At 37.3% G+C, this 26,706-nt stretch overlaps 1 protein-coding gene across 3 annotated transcripts in view; it reads left to right on the forward strand.

Moving 5' to 3' along the window:
• Positions 1-26,706, forward strand: part of FRK (fyn related Src family tyrosine kinase) — a 163,110-nt gene that overhangs the window by 16,986 nt on the left and 119,418 nt on the right. The window contains exons 1-2 of one of the 3 annotated variants that reach the window (XM_017869920.1): positions 20,571-20,713; positions 20,843-21,469. In XM_017869920.1, coding sequence (XP_017725409.1) covers positions 21,126-21,469 — 344 coding nt within the window. In that variant the 5' untranslated portion in view covers positions 20,571-20,713; positions 20,843-21,125. Of the gene's footprint in view, positions 1-20,557; positions 21,470-26,706 lie in introns of those variants that run through there. The other 2 variants (XM_017869921.1, XM_017869919.1) reach the window with 2 other exon arrangements.

The raw sequence follows: 26,706 nt of genomic DNA on the forward strand, positions 1-26,706 counted from the left end.
TTTGCTTAAATTATACCCTCTTGGGTGATTAGATTTCAAATTCCCCACAAACCTTTGATCTTTCCTGTGCTCTCCCTCAGGACTTAACCATCTTTTAATAGAGCATGTTATTGATTTATTATGATTATTTTTATTATTATTATCTCCCCTCCCACTTTACTATAAATCTCCATGAAGACAGAAATTTTTCTTTTTGGTGTGTGCCTATGCTGAAGTTCCAGCATCTAGAATAGCATATGATGCATAATAGGGATTCAATTAAAACACTAGATAAACGTGTAGATATTTGCTATTTTCTCTTAATAATATCAGTTGACCCATAACAACTGCTCAGTAAATGTAACCATTATTATTATTATTATCTTGTATATCTATAGAATATATATATTTTTTCGATATGGAGTTGCACTCTGCTGCCCAAGCTAGAGTACAGTGGCATGGTCTCAGGTCATGGCAACCTCTGCCTCCCAGGCTCAAGCAATTCTCCTGCCTCAGCCTCCTGAGTAGCTGGGATTACAGGCACCCACCACCACCCCCGGGTAATTTTTGTATTTTTATTAGAGACAGGGTTTTCACCATGTTGGCCAGGCTGGTTTGGAACTCCTCACCTCAGGTGATCCGCCCACCTCGGCCTCCCAAAATGCTGGGAGCCACTGCGCCTGGCCTATAGAATCATTTTTTACAAGTAGAATTATGGAATCAAACAGAATGTATATCATAAATATTGACAAATTGCTCTCCAAAATGGTGGTACTGATTTGCACCTCCACAAAAAGTGTTCGAAGATATCTGGTATGGTTTGGCTGTGTCTCCACTGAAGTCTCATCTTGAATTTTTGCTTCCATAATCCCTGCATGTTGTGGGAGGCACCCAGTGGGAGGTAATTGAATCATGGGGGCGGGTTTTTCCTATGCTGTTCTCGAGATAGTGAGTAAGTCTCTCGAGATCTGATGGTTTTATAAAAGGGCAGTTTCCCTGCACACGCTGTCTTGTCTGCCACCATATAAGACATATCTTTGCTCCTCCTTTGCCTTCCACCTTGATTGTGAGGCCTCCTCAGCCATCCTGAACAGTGAGTCAATTAAACCTCTTTCCTTTATAAATTACCCAGTCTTGGATACGTGTTTATTAGCAGCATGAGAACAGACTAATACAAGATCTGTTTTCTCACATCCATATCAAAATGGATATTATCAGTATTTATATTTTTTGTCAATCAAGGGCAAACAATAGATCTCATTATAGGGTTAATTTACATTTCTCTCATTATTAATGACTTTGAGCATATGCTATATGCTTGGAAGTCCTTCTATGTTTCTTAATCTATGAATTGTCTGTTCATATCTCTTGCTCATTTTCTTATGGGTTATTTCTTTTTTCTCTAACATGTGGAAAGTTTTCATATAGTACAAATATTAATCTATTGTCTGTTTTCTAGACTGCAGTTATTTTCAACTTTGTGTTGTAACTTTCCTTGTATTATATAAATGTGGTATGTTGTAGAAGTTTAACATTTTTGCGTAGGCAAATATGTTGGGTTCCAGCCTTCTGGGTTTCATACTTAAAAAGGCTTTTTTGGCTGGGTGCAATGGCTCACGCCTGTAATCCCAGCACTTTGGGAGTCTGAGGGGGGTGAATCATGAGGTCAGGAGATCGAGACCATCCTGGCCAACATGGTGAAATCTCATCTCTACTAAATATACAAAAATTGGCCGGGTGTGGTGGCAGGTGCCTGTAGTCCCAGCTACTTGGGAGGTTGAGGCAGGAGAATTGCTTGAACCTGGGAGTCGGAGGTTGCAGTGAGCCAAGGTCATGCCACTGCACTCCAACCTGGTAACAGAGTGAGACTCCATATTAAAAACAAACAAACAAAAGACTTTTCTCTACCTAGATTTTAAAACATTTTTCTTATATTTTCTTATAATATTTTATGCTATTGTTGCATTATGCTTTTAATCTAACTTGAATACTTTTATTATAAAAAGGTACATATTCACATTTATTACTATTTTTAATGGATAGTCAATTGAGTCAATACCCTTTATTTAATAGGTCTTCTTTTTCTCATTGATTACATTTTACCTATTCATTTTGAGCTGAGGTAGGGTAAAGGTAACATAGGAGACTATTTTCATAATCTTAGAATAAGAAGAGAGTTATGGCCAAGGATGGTGGCTCACACCTGTAATCCCAGCAGTTTGGAAGGCTGAGGCAGGAGAACTGTTTGAACTCAGGAGATTGAGACCAGCCTGGGCAACGTAGTTAGACCCTGTCTCTACAAAAAGTTAAAAAATTAGCCACGTGTGGTGGCATGTGTCTGTAGTTCCAACTGCTCAGGGCACTGCAGTGGGAGGATCGTTTTAGCCCAGAAGGTCAAGGCTGCAGTGAGCCATGACTGTGCTACTGCACTCCAGCTTGGGTGAGAGAGCAAGATCCTATCTCAAAAAAAGAAGAGATTTATTAAACAATATAATAAATATTATCCATAAAAGAAAAACATTTTAAATGTACCTACAATGAAATTTTCTTTTTATTAAAAGACACAATAAGATAGTGAAGAAGTAGGCCTCAAAGAAGAAATGTGTATTTTCAACATATATAACTGATAAAGAGCTCTTATCCAGAAAGAACTCCGAAAAATAAATTTAAAAAAAATACAGAACCCCAATGCAGAAATAGGCAAAGGCCCTGAATCAAAGAAGCAGGCATATAAGTAGAATACAAATTAAGATGCCCAATATCATTGGAAACCAGAAAAATGAAGATTAAGATCTTCAGGGAACTATTACTATAATCCATCATATTGGCAAAAATTAAAAGTCTGATAATTCAGGTCAGGCAAAGATGTGGAGCAACAGGAACTCTATGAATAAGCTCTTTGGTAATATCTAGTAAAGTTGCCTATAATCTACTACTCAACAGTTTCACCACTAGAGAGAGAAATGTGCACATTGCACACCAGAAGATGTGTGAATGTAGATTTATAGCATTGTTCAAAATGGCCCCAAACCACAAATAACCCAAAAGTGCATCCCAACAGAATACACAGTTATGGAATATCCACACAAAGTTACAATACACAGCAATGAAAAGGAAGGGACTTTTGATATGTTACAAACTAGATGAATCTTAATGTCATGATGCTAAGCAAAAGGGGCCAGAGGCACCAAAATGGGAACTGCATGAACAAAAATGTAGGCAAAATTACAGTATATTTTAAGGGATGGTTAATTCTGTTGTGAAACAATAAAGAAATAAAAGGAAGTTGAATTCTGTAAAAGTCAGGAAAGTGTTTGGCACTGGGAGAGGGTAGATGGGGGCTATGATGCAGCCGGTCCTGCAGGGGGCTTTTAGTGTGTCAATAATGTTCTATTTCTTTATCTGTGTTATAGTACACGAGCACGCATCTGACAACTTGTTAAGCTGTACGTTTAAGTTTATGCACTCTTCTGTATGTTGGCTCTATCTCACAGTTTTGAAAATTTAACAAAACAAGGTATTTACTTCACATGGAGTGTTTTCAGAATTAAAACAACTAACACTAACCCTGACCCCATTAAAACAAACAAACAAACAAAACCCTTAACATACATTAGCTATTAGGAGTCTATGTGTCCATCCCAAGCTCTTTAGGACCTCAGATATCTAATAACTGGACACCAGGCTAGTTAGACTCATTTTCCCAGATTGGTCAAGCGACATTGAAGAAAAATAAGACTGTTCCCAGGAGACTATTGTATTGTCTTTAGTCCTAGTAATAAAAAACAATATTATCTAACAAACTAAACACCTCTAACAATTCCTCCTATGTTCATAACTGTTGTCCAGAAGATGGGACACTACTCCTGAGTAAAGAAGTCATTTTGCTCATTTTCATTTTCAAATGTTTGTTTGTTTGTTTGTTTGTTTGTTTGTTTATGAAATGGAGTTTTGCTCTTGCCGCCCAGGCTGGAGTGCAATGGCACGATCTCAGCTCACTGCAACCTCCACCTCCCAGGTTCAAGTGATTCTCCTGCCTCAGCCTCCTGAGTAGCTGGGATTATAGCCACCTGCTACCATGCCCAGCTAATTTTTGTGTTTTTAGTAGAGACGGGGTTTCACCATGTTGGCCAGGCTGGTCTTGAACTTCTGACCTCACGTGATCTGCCTGCCTTGGCCTCCCAAAGTGCTGAGATTACAGGCATGAGTCACTGCACCTGGCCAATGTTCAAATGTTTAGACTGTCTTGTAAGACATGCCAACGTCCAGTTGCATAACTGCTATATAGTCTTAGTTGATCTGGCAGGATTGGAACAAATAAAGGAGTCTGGTCATAGGCATGATGACATCAATATCTATAATAAAGCAAAGGAGATTCCCCATTTTCTCTGAAAGAAAGAAGCACAAGCTTTCTCTGGTACCTAGCATAGTCCCTGGAATTTAAGAAATACTCAAAAAACTGTTCAAGGAGTAAGGTAATGTACACATGAATATGTGATCAAGAAAGAAGTTAAGGGTAATTACAGTTTAAATAAATCAGAGGAGAGAAGCCATATTTTAGAGAAAGATCATACTGAATTAGCACCGTGCATATATGTACACGGATCAAATTACAAATTTGAATGAGTTGGGTGGGGAGCTATAAGATTTAAAGTCCACTTTACCTGAGGAGCAGCTGAAGTCAATTGTAATCTTTGTGAAAGAAAAAGCAACCCTGGGTCCTTCAAGGTGGGGAAGGGCTGGTGTCCTAGGGTGCATTTTCACAGGCACAGCTAAGCCCTATGCGAAATATTCCTTCCATAACATCATAAAGGAGTGAAGTCTTTCGCACTGGATGCGTTGGGAACTAATTCCTGTTTGGTCCTTGATATGTGACCTCAGTAAATAACCGAAAGCCTCTGTTTTTCTATTTTGTTTTAAAGTCGACTGACAGTAACTACATTACAGGTAAAAACATGTAAAATGGAGTTTGTAATGCACCTCTATTTCTATGTGAATTTCTTTATTAATCTAAATGTGGTAAGAACTTACAACTTTTTGATTTTCATTTCTTTCATCTTTTGGTTAGTCAATCTGATATATGAATACTTCAGAATTATCCTTGGGTAACTGAAAATGTTTATGAATTGGGAGATAGATTTTTCAAGATAATGCAGATACAGTACAATGAAAATAATCTGTAACATTATCATCCTTCTTTCCTTGATCTGGTAAACACCTTTCTTAGACAAGTTCAGATTCAAACTGATAGCAAAGTGAAAGGCATTGTTACTATTATTATTTTAACTTAGAGAATGAGTGCATAGGGCACTCATGGAACAACAGAAGGATAAACACTGCCTGGGTCAGGATGGCCATTTGTGCAGCCAGCCCACTGCACCACCTTAGTCAAAGAAAAACACATGAGAATTGGTTGGAAATGTGTGACTCTTGAGCAGTTAAGCTCACTTATCAGCTTTCATCCTCAGAATAAGTGCAACAAAGATGTTAGACATGTCAGTCCGTGACTAACCAGAAATGATTCAGCATGGTGTTTATAAGCTATTTCATACCCTTTGCTTCCTTATCATTGCTATACTTTTACAAAGGCTGAAATGGATGAAAAAAAATCATATTTTCTCATTTGTTAGAAAAGATAGCAAAATCTAATGGTGGAATCATTTTAAAATCCAGAAATTGACACAATAATTGAAATTAAAATATGTGAAATACAAAAGGAAGTGTGGTTCAATAGAACAGGATACTTTAAAATAATTTAAAGAAAATAAATCATTTTGAACTTTGCTGTTTAGTATTTATATATTTACATAAATAAATTTGACATACAACGTTGCATAAATATGACATTCATCATAACATACTGTAAGAAAAAAATGAATAATTTCCTTGAAATAATTTCAGAAAAATCTTTTATCATCTGGCAATCATCATATAAACTTTTGGTGAGAGTTTTCATAACAGAAACAGATATGCAAGACACTTAGCAAATGGACATATACAAATGAAGTGACTCAATTTAAAATACCTAAAACAGGAAGAGCACTAAGAAAACAATAATGAAGATGAGAAATTCTGTGTTGCAGAAGGAATTTCCAGGAAGGAGTCAGTGTCAAGGAATGTCAAGGAATCAATGTTAAGTGAAGAGTTGATATGTGCCATAATTTTCCATTTATTATCTCATTACATTTTTGTGTTCTACAGTCTACAGGCCCTGCAGATCTCATCCCTCTTTCATTGTCACCTCTTGTCACTCTCCTCACTTTGTTCAGTTCAGCCTTAACAGCCTTCTTTGAGCACCTGTAAAGTGTAGGGCTCAGAATTTATGCCACTTGCCAAGGTCACACAGCTAGCAAAAGACAGTAATATCATCCTGGTATTATTTCATCCTTTTACTCCTTAATTTTGGGTGGTGGGGGGAGCACTTTTTTACTGTTAAAAACAGAGCCAAAGATTGAGGTCTAGGTCTCTAGGGAAAGGAGGGCACAAAAGAACCCCAATAAAGAGTGTTAATTTCTTACCTGAGTTTCAAAGTGGGCCTTTGAGGCTTTGCCTGAAACAATCATCTTAAAAAAGAAAAGTCTTTATACTGAGTTCTGGGAGGAAGAAAAGTTCCAGCTTTTTTTTTTTTTTTTTTTTTTTTTTTTTTTTTTTTTTTTTTTTTCCAGCTCTAAAGCTACATTTGAATAACACACCCAAAATCAAAAATACTATTAGCTTTTTGCTTACTTTTTGTCGAAATTTTCGTAAGACTTTTATACCTATTAACTCATATAATCTTCACAATGATCCATATGGTGTAGATGCTATAATTATCCCTATTTTTGCAGATGAGGACATGGGCATAAGAAGATTAAAAAGAAATACTTACTCACAGTCATATAAATAGAAAGTAATTATAGAGAAGCCAAAGCCTGGGACCTAGCATAGAATCTATTCATGATTCACAGTGGAGAAAGAGTGGATGGTAACATGTAAGAACTGGTTTCTCTTCCAAAACGAGAGAAGAGTTCAACGTGCAAGTGGGAGAAAGAGAATCAGAGGGGCCTTCGTGAGAGCTGAAAACCCCCTTGGATGATTGAAATGACCCTAATCTCTGCCCTTCTCCTTCTCTCTGAGCGCTCACAAGGGAGGCGAATTGGGTAGGTCCCAGAGTAGTATATATTGCTGCCTGGATTCCCAGACTGTAACCCTAGGAGGCCATAACGTCAAGGTGTAAAGTCAAAGGGAACACAGCATGGCACAACAGAGGGACAGGCATGACACAGAAAACTAATGGCAGTCCCTCAGATTCTCTTGTGCCCTGGTATGGCACTGGAGAGCATTAGGAAGTTTTTCACATCCCTTCATAGGGCTGTGATGTAGGTTGACTGAGGGCCACATATGAGAAGTGGACCTGGGATGGTACAAAGGAAATTAGATTCCTCCCGTCTGACTTCTATGCAAGGAAATCATCTCAAGACAAGTTTTTGGTATAGTCTTTGATATATACGGGTGGTCTTACCTCATGGCAGTTTGAATATTGTTAGTGAAATTTTGCTATCTATGAAGACGTAGCCATAACTCACTAAAAATATTTTTAAATAAATAATTTAAAAGTGTTTGCTTGAATTTAATTTTGTCCCATGTATATCTGGTTACTCAAAGAAATAAGACAACTGATTACATTAGTTTCACTAGTTACATAAAATGAAGAAGCATGGCATATTTCATTACCCAGAAGAAGGGTGACCAACCATTTGGGTTTGCCCGGGACTTCCTCAGCTTTAAAACTGAAAGTCCAGCAGAGCTGGAGACCCTCAGTCCCTGGTAACCAGTATGCCATGTACAAATCACAAGCTTCCTAACATTAAATGCATGTAAACAAAGGTGTTAGTCATTATGAAGACAGAGGAGTCACCCCCAGTCTCCTGGTTTTAGCTTTAGGATATAACAGTATTATTGCTTAAGTTCTAAGTCAGACCTGTGGAGGACTTCTTGACCCAGGTCATTGAATTGTGGATTGGAAGATTTTCTTAATCTTCTCCAAGTGAAATACCTAACTCTGTGAGACACCAAGAACTAAGATAGAAAGAGCATCTGCGGTAGCTTTGCTGATCACGCAGGGGTAATGTACAAGCAGGTGCTCTTGGCTCCTTTGTGTCAATGTGGTGGGCAGAGGACAGGATAAGTTAACTTTCTGACAGCTTCCTTCACCCTGGCAGCAGCCAGGAGCCAGAATTTGGAACTCACGTGTCAGCTCTTATTAATTCCCCCAGCAGTCTTAACATTATAGTCAAACATCATTTCAAGCTCTCAGTCTGTCAACTCTGGATAATTCTTAGCTATCTCTGTGCTGTTATGGGAATTGATTAATACTTATGAGCACATTTTAATGGAAAATGCAGTATAAATATTATTGCATGAACTGAAAAATAGTTTCCTACATAATATGTACAAGGAAAATAAGTCATGGGCTGTAGTGGCTTCTTGGGAGAGTTTTAAGTGGTGATCACTTATCTGCTGCTTCCCTATTCATTTTTAATACGTTAAGTGCTTTTGTTATTTAATGTTCTCAATAGTAATTCCTGCTAAATTAATTTTATTATTGTTGTTACATATTGATGCATTTTGTTTGCTGTTAAGTTCAATACATTTCTTTGTTTCCAATTAGAATTTGTAAATCACTATGATTTTCCTCCATTGAAATTTGTCTGGTGTACTAGGGAGATGTTTCATTACTTAAGAATAATTGCTGAAACTCATCACTTAAAAAAATAAATATTTCTCTAGTCAAGATCATTGCACATCAAATTTCTGTTACATGAATTAGTGCTCCGTTCTTGAATTTGTAAGTCTAAAATTAGAAGTATACTTGGCAGAACTGATAAGACACATTTGGAAGTCCAAGACAGCGAAAAGAAACTTACTTAGAGCATATAGAATCTGAAAAAAGAAACTGGGTGTACCAAGCAGATGATCTTCTCACCTTAATATATCAGCAGGACCCTTTCTTCTTCTTCCCAAAATTCTGCAATACTAACTCGTAATTAAAATCAGGGTACAGTGGAGACATTGATACGTTCTTCTGGTGCTACTCTTTCAATATTTTAAATGTCACACATACACATAAAGCCTTTTTATAATTACATAACAAATGTCCTCATGCAAACACATTACATTTTCTAGCATCCATTTCAGAGGGATATTTTATTTTCCAGGGAGCACCCCACGCCTTTTGCTAATCTTACCAGCAGTTTACTTACTATTTCTTTGGATGTTTTTCTTCCTTGTTATACTTTCCACAGATATCTCACCTTATCTAGGTTATCAGTTAGTATGGGTTAGGTTAAACTCCTACAAGAAACAACCCTTAACTCTCTGAGGCCTAAAACAACAAAGGTTATTTTTCAATTAGGTTATATGTACCTATCAGGTCAGTGGAAGCTCTTCCATGTTTTGCTTAGCCAACAATGCAGGCTAATAGATCACCCCTCATCTGCAACATTGTCATCATGGTAGGGGAAGGAAACATGTGTAACTGCACATTTCCTCTGAAAGTCATCTGTGTGTGTGTGTGTGTGTGTGTGTGTGTGTGTGTGTGTGTGTGTTTAACCTGGAAGTGAAGTAATCAGTTCTAACATTTTATCAGTCAAAGCAAATCATGTGTCTTTGCTTATCTTCAAAGGGATAGGAAAGTACAATTCTACCATATTTTAGAAGATGAGAAATGGAAATATCTTTGAACAGCAAGAATGAATACCGTGTCTAGTCATTTTGATTAATATTTTTGTTTATAAAGAGTGACATTTCTTACCCCATCCTCAAATTCAGTACTCAATCACTCAACATATATTTATTTAAGCATCAATTTTTCAGTGTTCTTTTCCAAGCTCTGTGGGTGATACAAAGATGAAACCAGTATAGATCTAAAGACTCTTGTGTATAATAGAGTGCAATAGCCCTCTTATAGCACCTGATACTTCTGCTTCATAGCTCTTAGCAGGATAGTTATTAATTATTTCTACAACTATTTGTCTAATGCTATCTAATGCTCTACTAGTTTTACAAATTCTATTTAGGTTACAGGCTGTACCTCTTTTCATGACTACATCCTCAACAGCAAATACCCTGCCTGATACCTAGCAGGGGATGTTCGACAATTATGTGTTGAATAAATTATAAAAGAAGAAAACTACTATGGTAGTCAGAGAGGGAGACACTGTTTCCAAACAAATGTATGCCTTCTTTAGATTTGTACCTCCTTTTGCACTGACAATATTTATCTGGTCACATTATTGTTTGCAATGAGAGAGACTCTCCTTGTATAGGAGACACTATGCTTGTTTTATTTAATTTTATATCCCCATGCACTAACCTAGTGCCTGACACATAGTAGGAGCTCAATAAATATTTGTTGAATCAGTGAAGCAAAGGAGGTAAGCCTCAAGGACTGCTGAAATAAATACTTTTTAATAGGCACACCAGAGTGTGCTTCCTTTAATTGGTCTATTAATAGCATGTGATTTAATCATTTTTAAGAGCACTGACAGACTAGCTGATAGGTGTTTTTGTTATCAAACAAATTCTGATTGCATCTGTTACGAACTGGGCAATGAAGTTTCAGCGGATGACCCCCAGTGGCTGAAGATGGCACATTTGCTGGAGGCAAAAGTGGAGAATGATGAGGTTTTTCACATTCTATTAATGTAGGGCTAGGTTTGTTGAGTGGATTTGTAACTCAATTCATATACTTTCTTTTAAAGTTGATATTCTGAAATTTCTATTGACCGTGAAGGTATAAAAATGTGTACAGTCAACCATCTGTAATAAATACTTTCCTTTGTGAAGATGAGTAGAGCACATATTACAGATTTTCTGTGCTAAAGCGAGCCAAATGCATACATATCATTGATATGTACAAAGGGGACAAGGCATGACTTGTGGTTTAACTTTGAGGAACAGCAAACTGCCTTGTAATAGGCTCTTATTATATACTGACCATATTGACGTTGATAATTCACCAAGAAACAATAAGCTCCTAAGACTCAGTTACTTTTCCAAAATGAGCTACTCTATCTTCCAAGGCCCAGGACACCAATTACATGTGTGCCATACATGACAGTATGCATTATAAGTTTAACAGATTTTCAATAAAAACATTGCTAAAACATCATTATTATGAACTTAGTTATTAAAATACCAGGTACTTAAAAATGTCCAATATCAAAATTAAAAATGCCAAGTATACTTCTTATGTATCAAGAGACAAAAAAAAGGCCTAGCTGGACAAGAAATTCTTGAAGCTCTATCCAATTACTTGGCATGGACATAGGAAAAATCTTAATCTGGAAAACTTTGGCATAGGAATTTTTTTCGTTGTTTCTATAAAAAACCATGTATATATAAGTAAGAAATGGTACATTTGTTGTTGCTAATGACTAAAATTTTTACAACATGGGTGATAGAAATTAACCTATTACATATCTCTTTTAACTGGAAAATACTGATTGGATATATGACTTTTTTCTTCTTCTTACGTTAGGATTTTTTAATACTATTGAGATTTTGCAAAAACTGCATCCTAAATGCAGCATTCTGAGAAAGGAAAGCCCATGGTTCAGGTTATATGATTTGTGAACATCATAATTCAAAGGATACAAAATAAATTGTTGTTAGCACAAGATAAACCTAGACTGAGAATCAGGAGCCTGGGGTCCTAGTCCTGGGATCTTGTTTGGGTCACATTATATGTAAAAATGTTCTTTGGCTGCATACTTTTCTTCTTCCACTCCCTGAGTTCTTTACCCATGCAGCCCCCCAACCCTGCCACCTATGCTAGCCAAGAATTGTCCAGAATCTGCTTTTGACTGAACTTTTTGAGAAGAAGCAGCTGTGTAGTAAAGAGAAGATTCTCTTGTACAGGGTTGGTTATTTCTGATTTTATCATCACTAATAGCTGTAACCTAAAACAAGTCACCCTAGCAGGTTTTTTTTTTATTTTATTTTTTATTTAAATAATGGGCTGTTTTCTTCATTCTAAAATGAGATAATTAGATAAGTTGGTCTTTAAAATCTTTTTTCAGAGTGAAAACTCCAAGGGATTAGATGACCATGCTTTCAAAGGTGGGTGATAGTCAGTGAGGATTTGCTGATCTCTCTCACTCAGAGAACCAAGCTATAAATTGAGTCACTAAATTCCTGCCACACAAACTGTGGTCCTAATATCAGCAGTATGGACATCATCTGGGAGCTTGTTAAAAAGGCAGACTCTCAGACTTTACTCCAGAGCTACTGAATTAGAATCTAAGTTTTACAGGATCCCTGGGTGGTTCATGATGCTTTGTGTCAAAGGTGAGAGAGACAGGAGGAAGCTCAAATCCCCAAGGAATTTCCCCTGACCATCTGCAGGTCTTACCACCCTGAATCCTTTTTGTTTTCCCCTGCTCTAGTGCAGAATGGCATTTATCCTTTTTTGTTTGATCTATGAAACTAAGCAGAATTAATCCACTTTTATACCTGGATAAGACCGTCTAGGAAAACCAAGTGAGATTGATTTTTAGTTTTTAAACTGGTTAGAACCCTTGGCCTCAAATGATCCTCCCACCGCAGCCTCCCCAAGTTTTGGGATTACAGGTGCAAGCCACCATGCCTGGCCAAATGCACATTTTAAAAATATTTTTCACAGTAATATTGAATAATATTAATCTTTTAATAGGAGTTAACTGCGAGAGAGGCATGACTCTGCTCATCTTGCTTTGCACATAGAGTTTGGAATTAGCCAAGAAACTTGAAGATGAACAGTAAGAACTATGCTGTCATACTGCATATCCTCATGTTCAGTCAGTCCAACCACAAATTTTATATCCAAATTTGGTGAAATATCAAAAGAGAAATGCTAGAGAAAAAAATCCCCAGAGACTTCAGGTGCTTCTACTTTCTGTTATTTTGGGGAACTTTGATAGTGTCTAACAGATTAGAGAGGCTCTGTGGCATTGCTAAAATAATGTTGCTGCTAGGTAGATGTGAATCTTGATTGATGAATTATCTGCTTAGTAGGCAAGAACAAATCACCTAGGTAAACCATGGATAACTATATTTTAGGAAAGACTTATCAGCTGCTTCTGGGAGACTGTATATACAAGAATATTCAGTCTTTTTGGAAAGCAAGTTCTCTAATCCCATTTGCGGGTATTGCTAGAACTTTTTTTTCCAGTGTCTTACTGAAATCTAGATATACTATGCCTGTTTTGTGTCTTTGACAGTGCCAAAAATGAAACAAAAAACTTTAAAAGTTTTTTTTTTTAAAGCTGAATTGATATACTTACAAGTAAGGGAACTCAGATCAGTAAAGACATTTACTGAGTAGCTGTGGTTCATTGAGAGTAAAATTCATGGGTTTTCAAATATAGAAATAGGGTTTCATGATTATGCTCCTTAAGTATTGAAAACACACCTTCTGTATAGGAGAGAACGGGTCCAGCATCCCGTGTTGGCTGGATGTTTAATGTAGTCCATCATCATTGGTCAGGAAAACTGCTACGGTTATGAACATTAAGGACGTGGCATGCCAACACCCCTCAAAATTCATGTTCTTCAACGGTTTCAGCTGGTTAGATAGAACCAGTTGTAAAATACAGCATTTGGCTTTGACGTCTTCTAAGTTCTGAAGTAATTAAACAATTTTTTATTTACAATAGTGATTCTATATGAAAAAGGAAATTGAGGTTAATTCGGCATCTTTGTTTTCTTTGTAAGCCCATATTGGCTTCTAATAATCATTGCTTTTCTTTAAATTCCAAGATTTACTCACATATATCTGGTCTTCTTTTTCCAGTCTGAGGATTATACTCTTTGGCCAAGAAAACTAGAATAAATTTAGAATTAAGTTGTTGCCATCTGTTTCACATATTAAAGGCCATCTTTTCATCATCATGATGATCATCGTCATTGTTTTCCTCTGATTATAACTTAAGAGCTCCATATTTCATTTCCTTTCATTCGTTTTAACAGATTCTTGTCATTTCTCCTAGTGTCAGGCTAGTGTTTGGTCCTACAAGAGATGACTAAAAGAGGGATTGGTGAAGGTTAAGATGAAAGAGATGGAGGATCCCAAGGTACCAAGCTGTGTTATAGCCAAAGGAAGTATCTAAATTTTGTCTGGAAGAGAATAAAACATTAAGCTGATGCCAAGACTCTAGTACAAGTGATAAGATGAAATTGTTTGGGATCTGCTTATTTAATGCCATCAGGGAAGATAGCTGAAGCCTGAAAAAGTTTCCATTAAACCTCAGAATAATATACATCCCATCATCAGCCTCTCAGCAGTAATAACCAGACATTGTCATTCAGCCTTTGGTATAAAATAATCTTTAGAGACATTTCACTCTGTTCTATTATAGAAAACAACAACAACAATAAGACTCTTACAATTAGTATAAGTGGCCCCAACTTTCCTTCTAGAAATAGGAATTTTCCACTGAAATAGCAGTGTCTTTGTATCTACTGCATTTGTAGTGATATTATTTTATCAATAAAAATATGTTTTTTTGGTATTTTTACCATTATGTAATGATTATTGGTTGTCTATTACAGGTTAAGCTCTAGGGACATAGCAGTGAAGAGGGTAGATGAAGCCTCCATCTCACTGGAACATTTTCTAGTAGAGGAGACTGTACTCAGAAGGCAAATAAATAGAAGACGTAAGTACAGAGTGTGATGAGTGCTGGAAAAAACAAAACAAACAAACAAGCAAAAACCCATAAATATAGTGACATGCTATAGTAGTTCTTTTGGGCTGCTGTAATAAAGTACCAAAGACTGGGTGGCCTAAAACAACAGAATTCTATTTTTCCATAGTTCTGGAGGCTAGAAGTCTGAAATCAAGTTGTCAGCAGTGCCATGGTGTATAGCTAGCCTCTTCTAGCTGCTAGTGTTTGCTGGTGTTCCCTGGCCTGCAGATGCATTACTCTGTTCACACGGCTGGCTTCTCTCTGTGTATCTTTGCAGGTGGTGTTTCTGTGCCTGTCTGTGTCCAAATTTTCCCTTTTTATGAGGACACCTGTCACACTGGATTAGGGCTCACCCTGATGAATTCGTTTTAACTTAATTACCTCTGTAAAGACCCTATTTCCGAATAAGGTCACATTCTGAAGTGCTAAGGGTTAGGATTTCAACATATCCTTTTGGAGGACACAATTCAACCCACGAGACATGCTAAGAGAGAAGCTAAGTTGGGCAATTATGCTACTTTAGACAGAGTGGTTAGGGGTAACCTTTTTAATGATATGTTATTTAGATTGAGAACAGAAAGATCCATCCAAATGAAGAATCTGGACAAGAATGTTGTTGATTAGAAGAATAGTGAGAAAGAATCCATGGTCAGAAAAAAGGGCTTGGCTGTTGCCTTGGTGAACAGAAAGGTAGCCACTGTGGCTGGACCATGGAGAGCCAGAAGAGTGGTGTAAGATGGAGGGAAGGGACAGGCTGGAGACAGCCCCAGCAGAGCCTTGTTCCCAAAGATAAGGAATTTGGAATTCATAAGTGCAATGGGAAGCTATTGAAAAACACATATCTGATTGATATTTTACAAAGATTATTTTGGCTGCCATTTGGAGAATAGGTTGCTGTATTAGGATTCTCTAGGGGCAGAACTAATAGGATACACACACACACACACATATGTGTATGTGTGTATATATATATAAAGGGGAGTTTATTAAGTATTAACTTACATGATCACAAGTTCCCACAATTGGCTGTCTGTAAACTTGAGGAGCAAGGAGAGCCAGTGTGAGTCCCAAAACTAAAGAACTCAGAGTCCAATGGTCGAGGCAGGAAGCATCCAGCACAGGAGAAAGATGTAGGCTGGGTAGGCCAGTCTCGCTTTTTCACGTTTTTCTGCCTGCTTTTTATTTGCTGGCAGCCAATTAGGTGATGCCCAACAGATTAAGGGTGGGTCTGCCTTCCCCAGCCCACTGATTCAAACCTTAGTCTCCTTTGGCAACACCCTCACAGACACACCCAGGATCAATACTTTGCATCCTTCAATCCAATCAAGTTGACATTCAGTATTAAACATCACAATTGCAATCGAACAAGAGTGAAAGTAGGGAGAGTTCCTATGCATATGTCAGATTCTAGATTTTCCTTATGATACAGAGAAATATAAGATATATTTCTCTGCCTAGGATATAATCCTCTTTTCTGTGTGTGGGGGAATATGTCACTGTGTGAGTTGGGGAGACAGAGTCCAATTTTCCTTTATGATCGCTCTCTCCAAGGCCTAGTGCTGAGGCCTAGCAGGAGTTGGGGATGATTAATTTGTCCTACTATAAAACTGAATAGCTGTGGGATTTTCTGTAGCAGTATTCAGCATACCAGGTATAGGAGTATGGTTCAATTCATTTAATATTGTGTATATTAGGAGTGGGGATTGTGGGAGCTAGACAATTCAAGGAAGACAGAAGTGATTTTTTGACTGGAATGGTTAAGGACGGTCTAAGGAGGTGAGGGATTTTTATTCAGACCTTGAAATGCAGGCAGGAGTAAGTAGACTTACTGGGATGGGAAGTTAGCAGTGGAAAGAATACTGAGTAAAAGAATGGCAAAGGATACAGGATCAGATGTGGGAGCAGATGAGGCATATGGGAGATCTAATAAACCAGTCTGGCTAACATAAAGCCATAATGGAGGGGGTGTTGAAAGGGTACATCTGATAAAGTTTGGATAAAGTACAAATTCCTTAGCCTTGAATTCTAAGTCATATCTTCCAGGCAATGAGGATCTGTTGAAGGGTATTCTGTAGGAGAGTGATTAAGATTAATGTGGTGGCTATAAGAACGAGAAGAAAATTGACTCCAGGCAGGAAAACTGGTTTAGGAAGCTGGCAAAGGAATCTAACATTCAGGGAACAATAAGAGAGGAAAGAAAGGGACTGAGAAGCAATAGACAGAATGTATTCTCTCCTCTGTGCTTCTGGCTCTTTTCACACTATAGAACTTTCACTCTCAATCATGAATATTCACATAAATGTTTATCTCTCCCCAGTGGCTTCTTCCTCCCTCCCTCTATTTCCTCCCTGCTTTTATCTCTGTCTCTTCCACACTGTTTCTTTTTATTTCTGTGTTAATTATTTAATTCATCAAATACTTATTATTTACATGATGAACATTGTACAAGACACTAAAGGTTCAGAGAAGGGAATTCTATTCTCCTTGGAAAACAAATAAGGAACCAAGAAGGGCTCAGCAACAAACCAAGTAGAAGTTTCTGCCAGAATTTAGGGGTGCACAGAGGCCTTTCATCTATTATGACAGAGAAGGCGATGCATGAACCCAACCTGAAAAATGTCAAGGAAGTCATCAGGGGAGAAGGTAGAGGAGGATGCAGAGGTACAGCAGGGAAGAGGACCTCAGAAACTGCTGGTCATTTGCACACTATGTCACAGGACCTGTGTGCAGGAGTGATGAACCGTGATTGGAGAAGTTAGCAGGGCCTTGTGTGTCATGCTGTAAAACTAAGGTTTATTCCAAATGTGTTGGAGGTTCTTCCAGAATTTTACATAGAATAATAATACCAGATATTTTTAGCGTCAGCAAAACTGAGGATTTATATACTGCCAGGCTCTGGAGTCAGATTGAGAACAGAATGTTACTCATGGTTAGCCACTTGGTGGCTCTGTGACCTGGGACAAATTACCTAGCCTCTCGGTCTCAGTTTCTTCTCTAAAATCCTTTTTTTTTTTTTTTTTTTTTTAATACTACCTTCTTTGTAGGCCTTGTTTTTTATTTGGTGAGAATTAAATGATATATTATTTGTAACATTCTCTTATTTTTACCTGATATTGATAAACTATTACTGTATATTTTATGGGGTACAAAGTAATGCTGTGATACATGTATACAGTATAGAATGATTGAATCAAGCTAATTAACATATCCATGGTCTCGAATGGAATACTTATCATTTATTCCTCCTGTCTAACTGAAACATTGTAGCCCTCAGCCAACATCTCCCCATTCCCCTGATTCCCCAGCTTCTGGTAACCATCATTCTGCTCTCTGCTTCTATGTGTTGGATTTTTTTTAGCTTCCACCTATAAGTCAGAACATGCAGTATTTGCCTCCATGTCTGGTTTATTTCGTTAGCACAAAGTCCTTCAGGTTCATTCACGTTGTCACATATGACAAGATTCCTTCTTCTCCTTCTTCTTTGAGGCTGAATAGAATTCCAATGTGTATATATGCCATATTTTCTTGTCCATTCATCGATTGATGAACACTTAGATTGATTCCATAACTTGCCTATTGTGAATAGTGCTGCAATAAACATAGGAGTTCAATATCTCCCAGGCTTCCTGATTTCAAATCTTTTGGATACATACCCTGGAGTAGAATTCCTGGATCTTATTTCTAACATTCTTAGTACAGTGCCTGGCACATAGAAAGCTTTCCAAACAGATATTTACTTTTACTAGTAATGACTAGGAATGTCTTATCACCTCAGTCATTGTTACTATTATAAAAACTGCTTTATAAACTATTATGAACACCACTCATCTTGGTGTGCAGGAACAGCCAGAGGCAGGAATAAGCTGGAGGAAGGGAGATCAGTTAGGAGGCCTCTGGAGTAATTTAGGAAAGAATATTCTGTTTTCTGTCTGGTGCCCAGCTGTCACTCAGAAGGAGCTTAAAAAAAAGTTTGTGGAATAAATGAAAAGGAAGACTGAGCAGAATTCAGTGATTGATTAGCTCAAAGAAACCATGGAGCAAATAAAAGATGACTGCAAGACTTTGAGATTGGGTGACTGGAGGATTCTGGTACTATCGACACAAAGAAACCCTCTCTCTTTCCACCCCTTGGCTCTGCGTTCTCAGGCCATTGCTCACCTGACATCTTTGGATGGTTGGCCGCTTTTTGAATTTCACTCACTTGCTCAATGACTGTGGTGTGCAGGTCTGCTGCTTTGTCTTTCTCCAGAATGCCTTGTCATAACCATAGCAAAGGCATATCCGAATTTAGAACTCCCACAATTCAAAAATCGAAAACCCTACTTACAAATTGGGTTTCAATACATCTCTCAGGTTGCTTCCAGATCTTTTTTTCTTTTTTTTTTCATTTTTAAATCATGTAGATGTCTCAGGAAAGACTTCAGCATGTGTGCCTCTGTCAGGGGCACTAATAAAATCCTATGCTTTTACATCCATTATTGTATTTGGAACAAAATGTCCTTTATGGTCATTTGATATTATATATTTTCTGTTTTGTATATAATATAAAATTACATATACATTCTATTTTAGGTCTCATCTCATTAAAAAACAAAACAACAACAGCAACAACAAAAACTGGGCTCAGCTTTTGGCTTTTCTACTTCTGTCAACTTGTTATTTGTACTCTGACTCCAAAGACGATTGGAGAAACTTGGGAGCATAACACAAGATTTTATTTTTACCAATTGATCTGTCCAGTGCTATGGACTGATTTTTGCACAAAGTAATAGCAGGTTGGGCTGATGCCATGGTTCTCTGATTTTCTTTCTTTATTTTTCTTGAGTTTGATTATTCTGATTACTAAATGCCTTGCAATTTGACAAAGAACAGAAGTTACGAGCTTGTACTAGGAATAGGTTAGCCAGGTTCAAGGAACTCACAACATTTAGAAAGATTGTTTTTAAGGAAGAAATTAAAAAAAAAAAATCTTATAGGGAAATCAGTGACATATCATAAACAAGTTTGCAATGCTGTCTACTAGTATAAATGACTGCCAGACTCATTGTCCAGCTGTTTTTGTGATCCAGGGCACATATTTGCGAGACAGCTGCCCTGAACTAGGGAAGGTCAAGCAAAACCCACTGCCTGTCTAGAGATGGCTGTCCTGATGTCAGTCTCATTAGTTCCTGAGTCCTTGCCAAGGAAGTTAGCAAGAACTAGTATAGATCTGGAGGTCAAAGTTTAGCAGAAAGAGTCCCCACAGCAGTGCTCAAAGAGCACTCTGCCCTACTCTTTTTTTCTCTACTGGTCACCTAGTTGGTGTGGTGTGGTGTGTGTGTGTGTGTGTGTGTGTGTGTGTGTGTGTGTGTGTGTGTGTTTCCAAAATAGTACTTGAAGGATAGGAAATTAAATGTCTGTGGGAAAAAGCAACGTTTTGGGTTCTCAGCGTTTTAGTCAGCTGCTTTCTTACTTTTCCAGACTGTGACTATTCTTTGAAGCTATTAAAATCTATTCTTGGTAATGAGAAAAGGGAGTGACTTGATGGTTCTTTTCCAATTGCTCTGTGTCTAACAAGAAATACCTAAATAATTTGCCGTTTTAAATTTCCCCTAGTGGTGGCAAAACAATTCTACTCCTATTTGTGGGGGAAAAAAATCTCTGCCGTGAATTTCAGTGTTGGGAACATAGCAAGACAAAAAGCTACCTGGGCTAGCCTGTTTCTCCAGGATGAAACAAAAGGAATATAGATTTTGGTGGCTGCTTTAACAGTTTGGTAAAGGATCTGGTCTATCTTGGGTGTGGGAGATGGGAGGGGTAAAGAAGTCAGAATCCCATTTAGATCACAGAAAGAAACCAGGAAGTAAGGGGAAATTATTACAGTCTGTTCATAGCTCAGAATGTTAAAGGCAACAACCTCTGCTGGTTGGTTATTCATTAGCAAAAAGGAGAGAGCCGTCCAGATCCGGACTGGTCCAAAGACAGGAGCAGACTTGAAACAGGGGGAGAGCTCCTGGCGAAAGCAAGATGTGGAGGTTTTACCAGGGGTTAGTAGCTTCCTCTTGCTAACTTTTTATTGGGACAAAAGGCAAGATGGCACCATTCTGTTCTCAGATATTTGTCTAAATAAAGCCCTTTTAATTTTATTTTATTTTTGCTGTGGGATTCTTAAGCAGATACGAAGAAAAGACACCTTCCTACTGAGCAGCTGCCCAGCTCCTGCTCAGTTTTGCTTGGGAGTAGCAGCTCCGGCTACAGAGAGCAAGCCGGTAAGTCTCTCCAGGTAGGACTTGCTGCAACCCAGCTGCTGGACTGATTTGAAATGGGACTTTGCATACTCTCCAAAGTATGGTGAGTTGGTGCTGACTTCAAAGTTGCCTGGTGAAGGAAGAGAAGGTGGATCGCAGAGACTAAGGGGAGAAGGAGAAGCCCTGCTCCTCTTCTCCCCACCAAGGCACAATGAGCAACATCTGTCAGAGGCTCTGGGAGTACCTAGAACCCTATCTCCCCTGCTTGTCGACGGAGGCAGACAAGTCAACGGTGATTGAAAATACAGGGGCGCATTGCTCTCCCCAGTCACAGAGGCATGGCCACTACTTTGTGGCTTTGTTTGATTACCAGGCTCGGACTGCTGAGGATCTGAGCTTCCGGGCAGGTGACAAACTTCAAGTTCTGGACACTTCTCATGAGGGCTGGTGGTTTGCCAGACACTTGGAGAAAAGGCGAGATGGCTCCAGTCAGCAACTACAGGGCTATATTCCTTCTAACTACGTGGCTGAGGACAGAAGCCTACAGGCAGAGCCGTGAGTAGTACAAACTTCTATTTAATTTCTGAACTGTCTGAGGGCTGGGTAATGAGCTTTCCTTTCTACTTCTCTACAACCCCCTAATGCCCAAAGAGATGAGGAAAGTATGAGGAAGTACTGGCAAGAAACCACTAATTGAAACACACCTCCCCTGCTGAGTGAGAGTGAAACTGGTGGGTAATTGTTGTTGAGATGACTTCAATTACAGTATGTACACACACAGGCCCAGGGTGTATTTTCAACATTAAACAAACGATGTGTTTAATACTCTTACCTTCTTTTTGGCTGTGAAATAACTCGTGCCTCATTTTAACAACAAAATTGCATTTTGTTTGAAGGTAAATTATAGGACTTCCCTTAAGGATGCTCTCAAATCTAAACTTCAGATCCTTTTCTTAAAAAAACTTTTGAAACATTCCAGGGTAATATATCAACTCTAGCCCTAGCTCTCATCCTAATCCCTTTCATTCTGATGGGAATGCACAGGGCTAACGTAGAAGATAACACTTAGAAGATACTAATGTTCTCAGTGAAATCATGATATAGACTTTTTTTTTTAAAATTCCCAGGTCCTAAGATATGCTACCCAAATTGTGCTATCTTTTTGTTTTTATTATGATTAGAAACTGGCCAGCTACAGACATTTACTAAGTTTTGATAGGAAAAATGACAACATCTCCTTAGAAGAGGAGATAAAGACTTTATCGTGGTATTTGAATGAAATATGAATTATAGTGGAACAAAAGAGGAAAGTTTTTACGTACTTATTCACTCATCCGTCCATCCGTCCGTCCATCCATCCATCCATCCATCCATCCATCCATCCACGCATCCATCCATCCACCTACCACCCCTCCAAGTGCCAGGCATAGACAGTAACGGACTGAGTCGGGGAGGGTAAAGGAGGTTATTCTAGTGGTGACTGAACACAAAGTGAATAAAGCATAGTCTTGACAATGTATACTTGGGGTCTGGTGGGAAGCAAATGGAGACTCTTATTGGTCCTGATCTCATTGCTGCCTGGATCCAGTGAAACCTTAGACTGGGAATGTCTCTCAGAAAATGGACTCATTTTATAGAATGGTTTCTTAATAGGGAAACCATTGGAGATTCTCTTATGTTCTCATGTAAGTGTTTCTTACTTTTATGTGACAATCCCTTACTGGTCCAGGGAATAAAATAATAATAAATAGCCATAGAGCATTGTTGCTACTTTCCAAACTCATGCGTCACATATGAAGGGAGGTTGGATGATTTTTGATTTTTGAGATTCTTTTCAACACCAAGAGCCTATAAATGTTTAGAAGGATCTTAATTTATGCTTAAATAGAATGGAATTGAAATATACTTTTGATGAATGGAATTGATCAGTTATCAAGTGGGAAAATCACCTGTGTGAACATTTGCTTTCTGTTATAATCTACAGGAAATATCTTTATACATTGGATACACTTATGTGCATTTATGTGTTTTCACTACTATATGATTTCTATGTCCTATATGGCATTATGCATATTTTATATTTGGCATAATATGTATAGAATAATAATATAACGAGATAATAATTATTATTTTATATATTAATAATATAAATATTTTATATCACTTAAATTATATATTAATTATATAAATATTCTATATTTAGCTAACTGTATATAATAAAATATATATTATTATTATTAATGTTTCATGCCTTGAATTCATAATCTGTTAGTTTTAAATATATTCAACTCATATAACTACTTAGGACCTCAATTTCCTCATCTGCAACTCCCTGGGGTTGCCAAGACCAGTGGATTTCCTGACTATCTGGAAACAGGAGCTTTTATGTTCATATGTAGTGGTTCAGTTACATTCATGCTTGACTGTATGAGAAATGCTGAGGAAAGCAAATTGACTGAAACAAGTCAAGCAATCCGAAGGTATCATATTCTGGGTAAAAGGCTTAAGAGCAGTGTTCTTATTAATTTAGATTTTCCTTGCGTACAAACACAAAATAAAGCAACTAAATTATTATGGCTATTTTTGATTCTCAGGGCCACTTATAGCCAATATTTTTTCCCTCTGCACATTACCTTGACCTTTCTTCTTGGAATTGGTTCTCAGCAGCATTCCTACTTGTCACTACCATTCTAGATCTCTGTAGTTAGCTTTCCTCGGGATCTTCACATCACTGGAATAAAAACATGATGCCCAAAAGATGCTGATACTCTGCCTCCTGGCTGGAACAGGCTACTTCTTTTCTTTTAAGTGCACACCACGGTCTTCACCTGTGAACCTAGCTTACTTCTGAAGTTTCTTGTCACCAGAAGGCAAAATTGCTTCAATACTCCTAGTGCAAGTAGCTGTAGCTTCTAGAATTCCCCTCCATCTCAAATAGAAGCGATTTTTACTGAACAGCCTTCTGTGTGAGCGTGCCCAAGTGGCTCACACAGTACTTTAATACTTGAAATATTATACATAAACACCTTATTTTAATATTTTTCTTCAGTGAATTTTTTCAAAAGTGTATTTTTTTCTCATGAATGTGCAAATTAATGTAATTTTTTAAAATCATGAGCTCAGTACATAGACTTAAGGAAACATTGTTGTTTATATCCACATATATGGGATGAGTAGGCAATGGGAAACCAATGAAAGCTGTCGTCTAATTCCTAATTAGACCAGTTTAATGCAACGTATGTTAGTATTTGTGTTTTTATGTCTTTATTCTTGACTTGGATCTGTAAGAAAAAACTACAAATATTTCTGGAGTTATTGGTGCCAGGGAAAATTAGTTTAAGGCTTTAGTTTGCAGTTTATTTATTTGTTTTCTTTATACTTGGAAGTAGAGATGTTGAAAAACAAACTTGTTTAAAAAGTCTAATTTACTAATTCTTACTCCACTTAGAAATGCTTTTCACCTTTACTGAATATCTTACACTAAGTGATACAGTAAACCGAATCTTGAAGATTTATTTTGTCTTTATGAAGAATCATTGAATTTATCTTATCTTCAACTTGAATTTATTCCTAGCTCATTTTAGAGATGAGTCTTTTCCTTCAACATCTTCGATGTGAAATCCCTCGAAAACCTTATCCTTAAGGTCTTATTAATCAGGACTTTCTTTAATATTTTATTCATGGTGTTTTAAGGATATAAAGTTCACATAAAATAATCATGTGGAAATAACATATAAATATTAGAACCAAAAGTCATGGCTTTAAATTTCATTGCTTTAATTATAGAAAATTCAAATATTACAAAATATTGATAAAAAGCAAAATGATCAGCAACAATATTACACGCAGCATCATTTATCAGCAAAGAGTTTAAAAAGTTTTTTGCCTAAGGAGGATCACCTGAGTCCAGGAGTTCAAGACCAGACTGAACAACATAGTGAGACCCAGTCTCTAAAAAAAATTAAAAAATTAACTAGGCATGGTGGCACAAACCTGTAGTCCCAGCTACTCGAGAGAGTGAGACTGGGGCAGGAAGATTGCTTGAACCTGGGAGGTTGAGGCTGCAGAGAGCTATGGTTGTGCCACTGCACTCCAGCCTGGGTGACAGAGCAAGACCCTATCTCGAACCCCCCCGCACCAAAAAACAAAAACAAAAACAAAAAAACCAAAATGAACAGTTGTTTGCTTAATTGTTTAAGTGTACCTTAGGTGTTCTCTAACATACTTTTGTGTTCAATTGAACTAGGATCAGAGATGAGATCCGTTTAATCTCCCAGAAAGGGGATTGGTAGGAGGGGAATAGGGTGGACATAACCACATAAGCCAACCACTGATGATTTCTGCTTTGCCAACTTGACCACGCAAGCCAAGGGCAGCAGTTGAGATAACTGATTTGACTCCCCTTTGGATGTTAAGTTTAAGTTATGATAACAACAATGAAATGTGCTGCTGAACTTCTGACTCCATACGCTTCTCAAAGACATAAATGAAGGTTCTATTAAGAAAATTAGATCACTAGAATGATCTCTAAAGTTTGTTGTTTATTAAGCTCCACATTTTTCTAGGTCATATTCTTATGTATGTTCTTACTTGTGAATCAATAATTTTGTCTTAAGTCCATTCTATAGGCCTAGTATTGTGCTAAGTGAATGACTCAGCAAAGTCAGAGGAATTAGTATTTGCTTTGTTTATATATAAAATTTGGCTTTATGTTAAGAAATATTTCCACACTTATATGTGAAACAATAAAGGTCATGAAGTTTATTTCTGCCTCCTAAATTTGAGGATGGCATACCTTCGTGGGTAGGGCTAGAGGAGCCACCCATACTGACCTACAATAGTGTCTTTGTATCTCTTGTTAGCCCTTTAGCAGGGGAAGAAGCAAAGTACTGGATTTTGTAGAAAGTTTTTCTTCTCCTGTTATTACTGTGAAAGGTAGATAATTTCCAATTTCTTATCTATTCATCATTTCAGTGGCTTCCTTGAAAAAGAAAGCAATAATAAATATTTGTAACTTGTAGTTTTGTTGGTAGTTTATAATTATGGGATAAAAATGTTAGAATGTTCTGAAGTATAAAAGTAATAGGATTTTCCTCCTTGTATTTAGGCCATATTTTCCTACTTGCATTCCTCTTTAGTGTGTCAGACTAGAGTTCTTTGAAGATTTTATCTAACCTATGATGATTGCCATTGTCGGGCTTGAAGAAAGCAGCATGGCAAAATAAAGTGGTATATTCTTGGAAAGATTTTTATATCACTGTTTTAAAATAGAGTGAGGCTTTGCTATTTTGTCATTTGAATACTGTGGAATTTGATAATTATTGAATACAAATTGTACATAGTGTTTCTAATCATTTTCAACTTAAATGTCAGCAGATTTCTTTCTCCGCTGGGATATGAGACCAGCTTTTGAATCTTAACTTAATTATAGGTATAGAAACAATGTGGTTTAAAAATTAACATTACCCTTAATACGTTTTAAAAGTCATCAGAATATTCATAATCCACTCGACATATAGATGTTATCTACTTTGAGAAGTTTGAATCATTAAAAATCACCTGTGTGCAATCAATTCCACAATTGTTCTTTATCTAGATCATTTATTGTGTTCCCTTTGTGTAAGTTTTCAAGGAAGACTAAATGCCCATGTGTCAAAATGAAAATAGTACCTAGTAACAAATGCCTGAAAATAATGCCTGGCATTTCTGGGTTCTGTCCTCTAAGACAAAGTATACTTACTACAATTTTAGAAACTAAATAAAAAGAGATTTATATATATAAATAAAGTAAA

The sequence above is a fragment of the Rhinopithecus bieti genome, unplaced genomic scaffold (assembly GCF_001698545.2).
Source record: "Rhinopithecus bieti isolate Rb0 unplaced genomic scaffold, ASM169854v2 scaffold_4829, whole genome shotgun sequence".
Taxonomy (NCBI): Eukaryota; Metazoa; Chordata; class Mammalia; order Primates; family Cercopithecidae; genus Rhinopithecus; species Rhinopithecus bieti.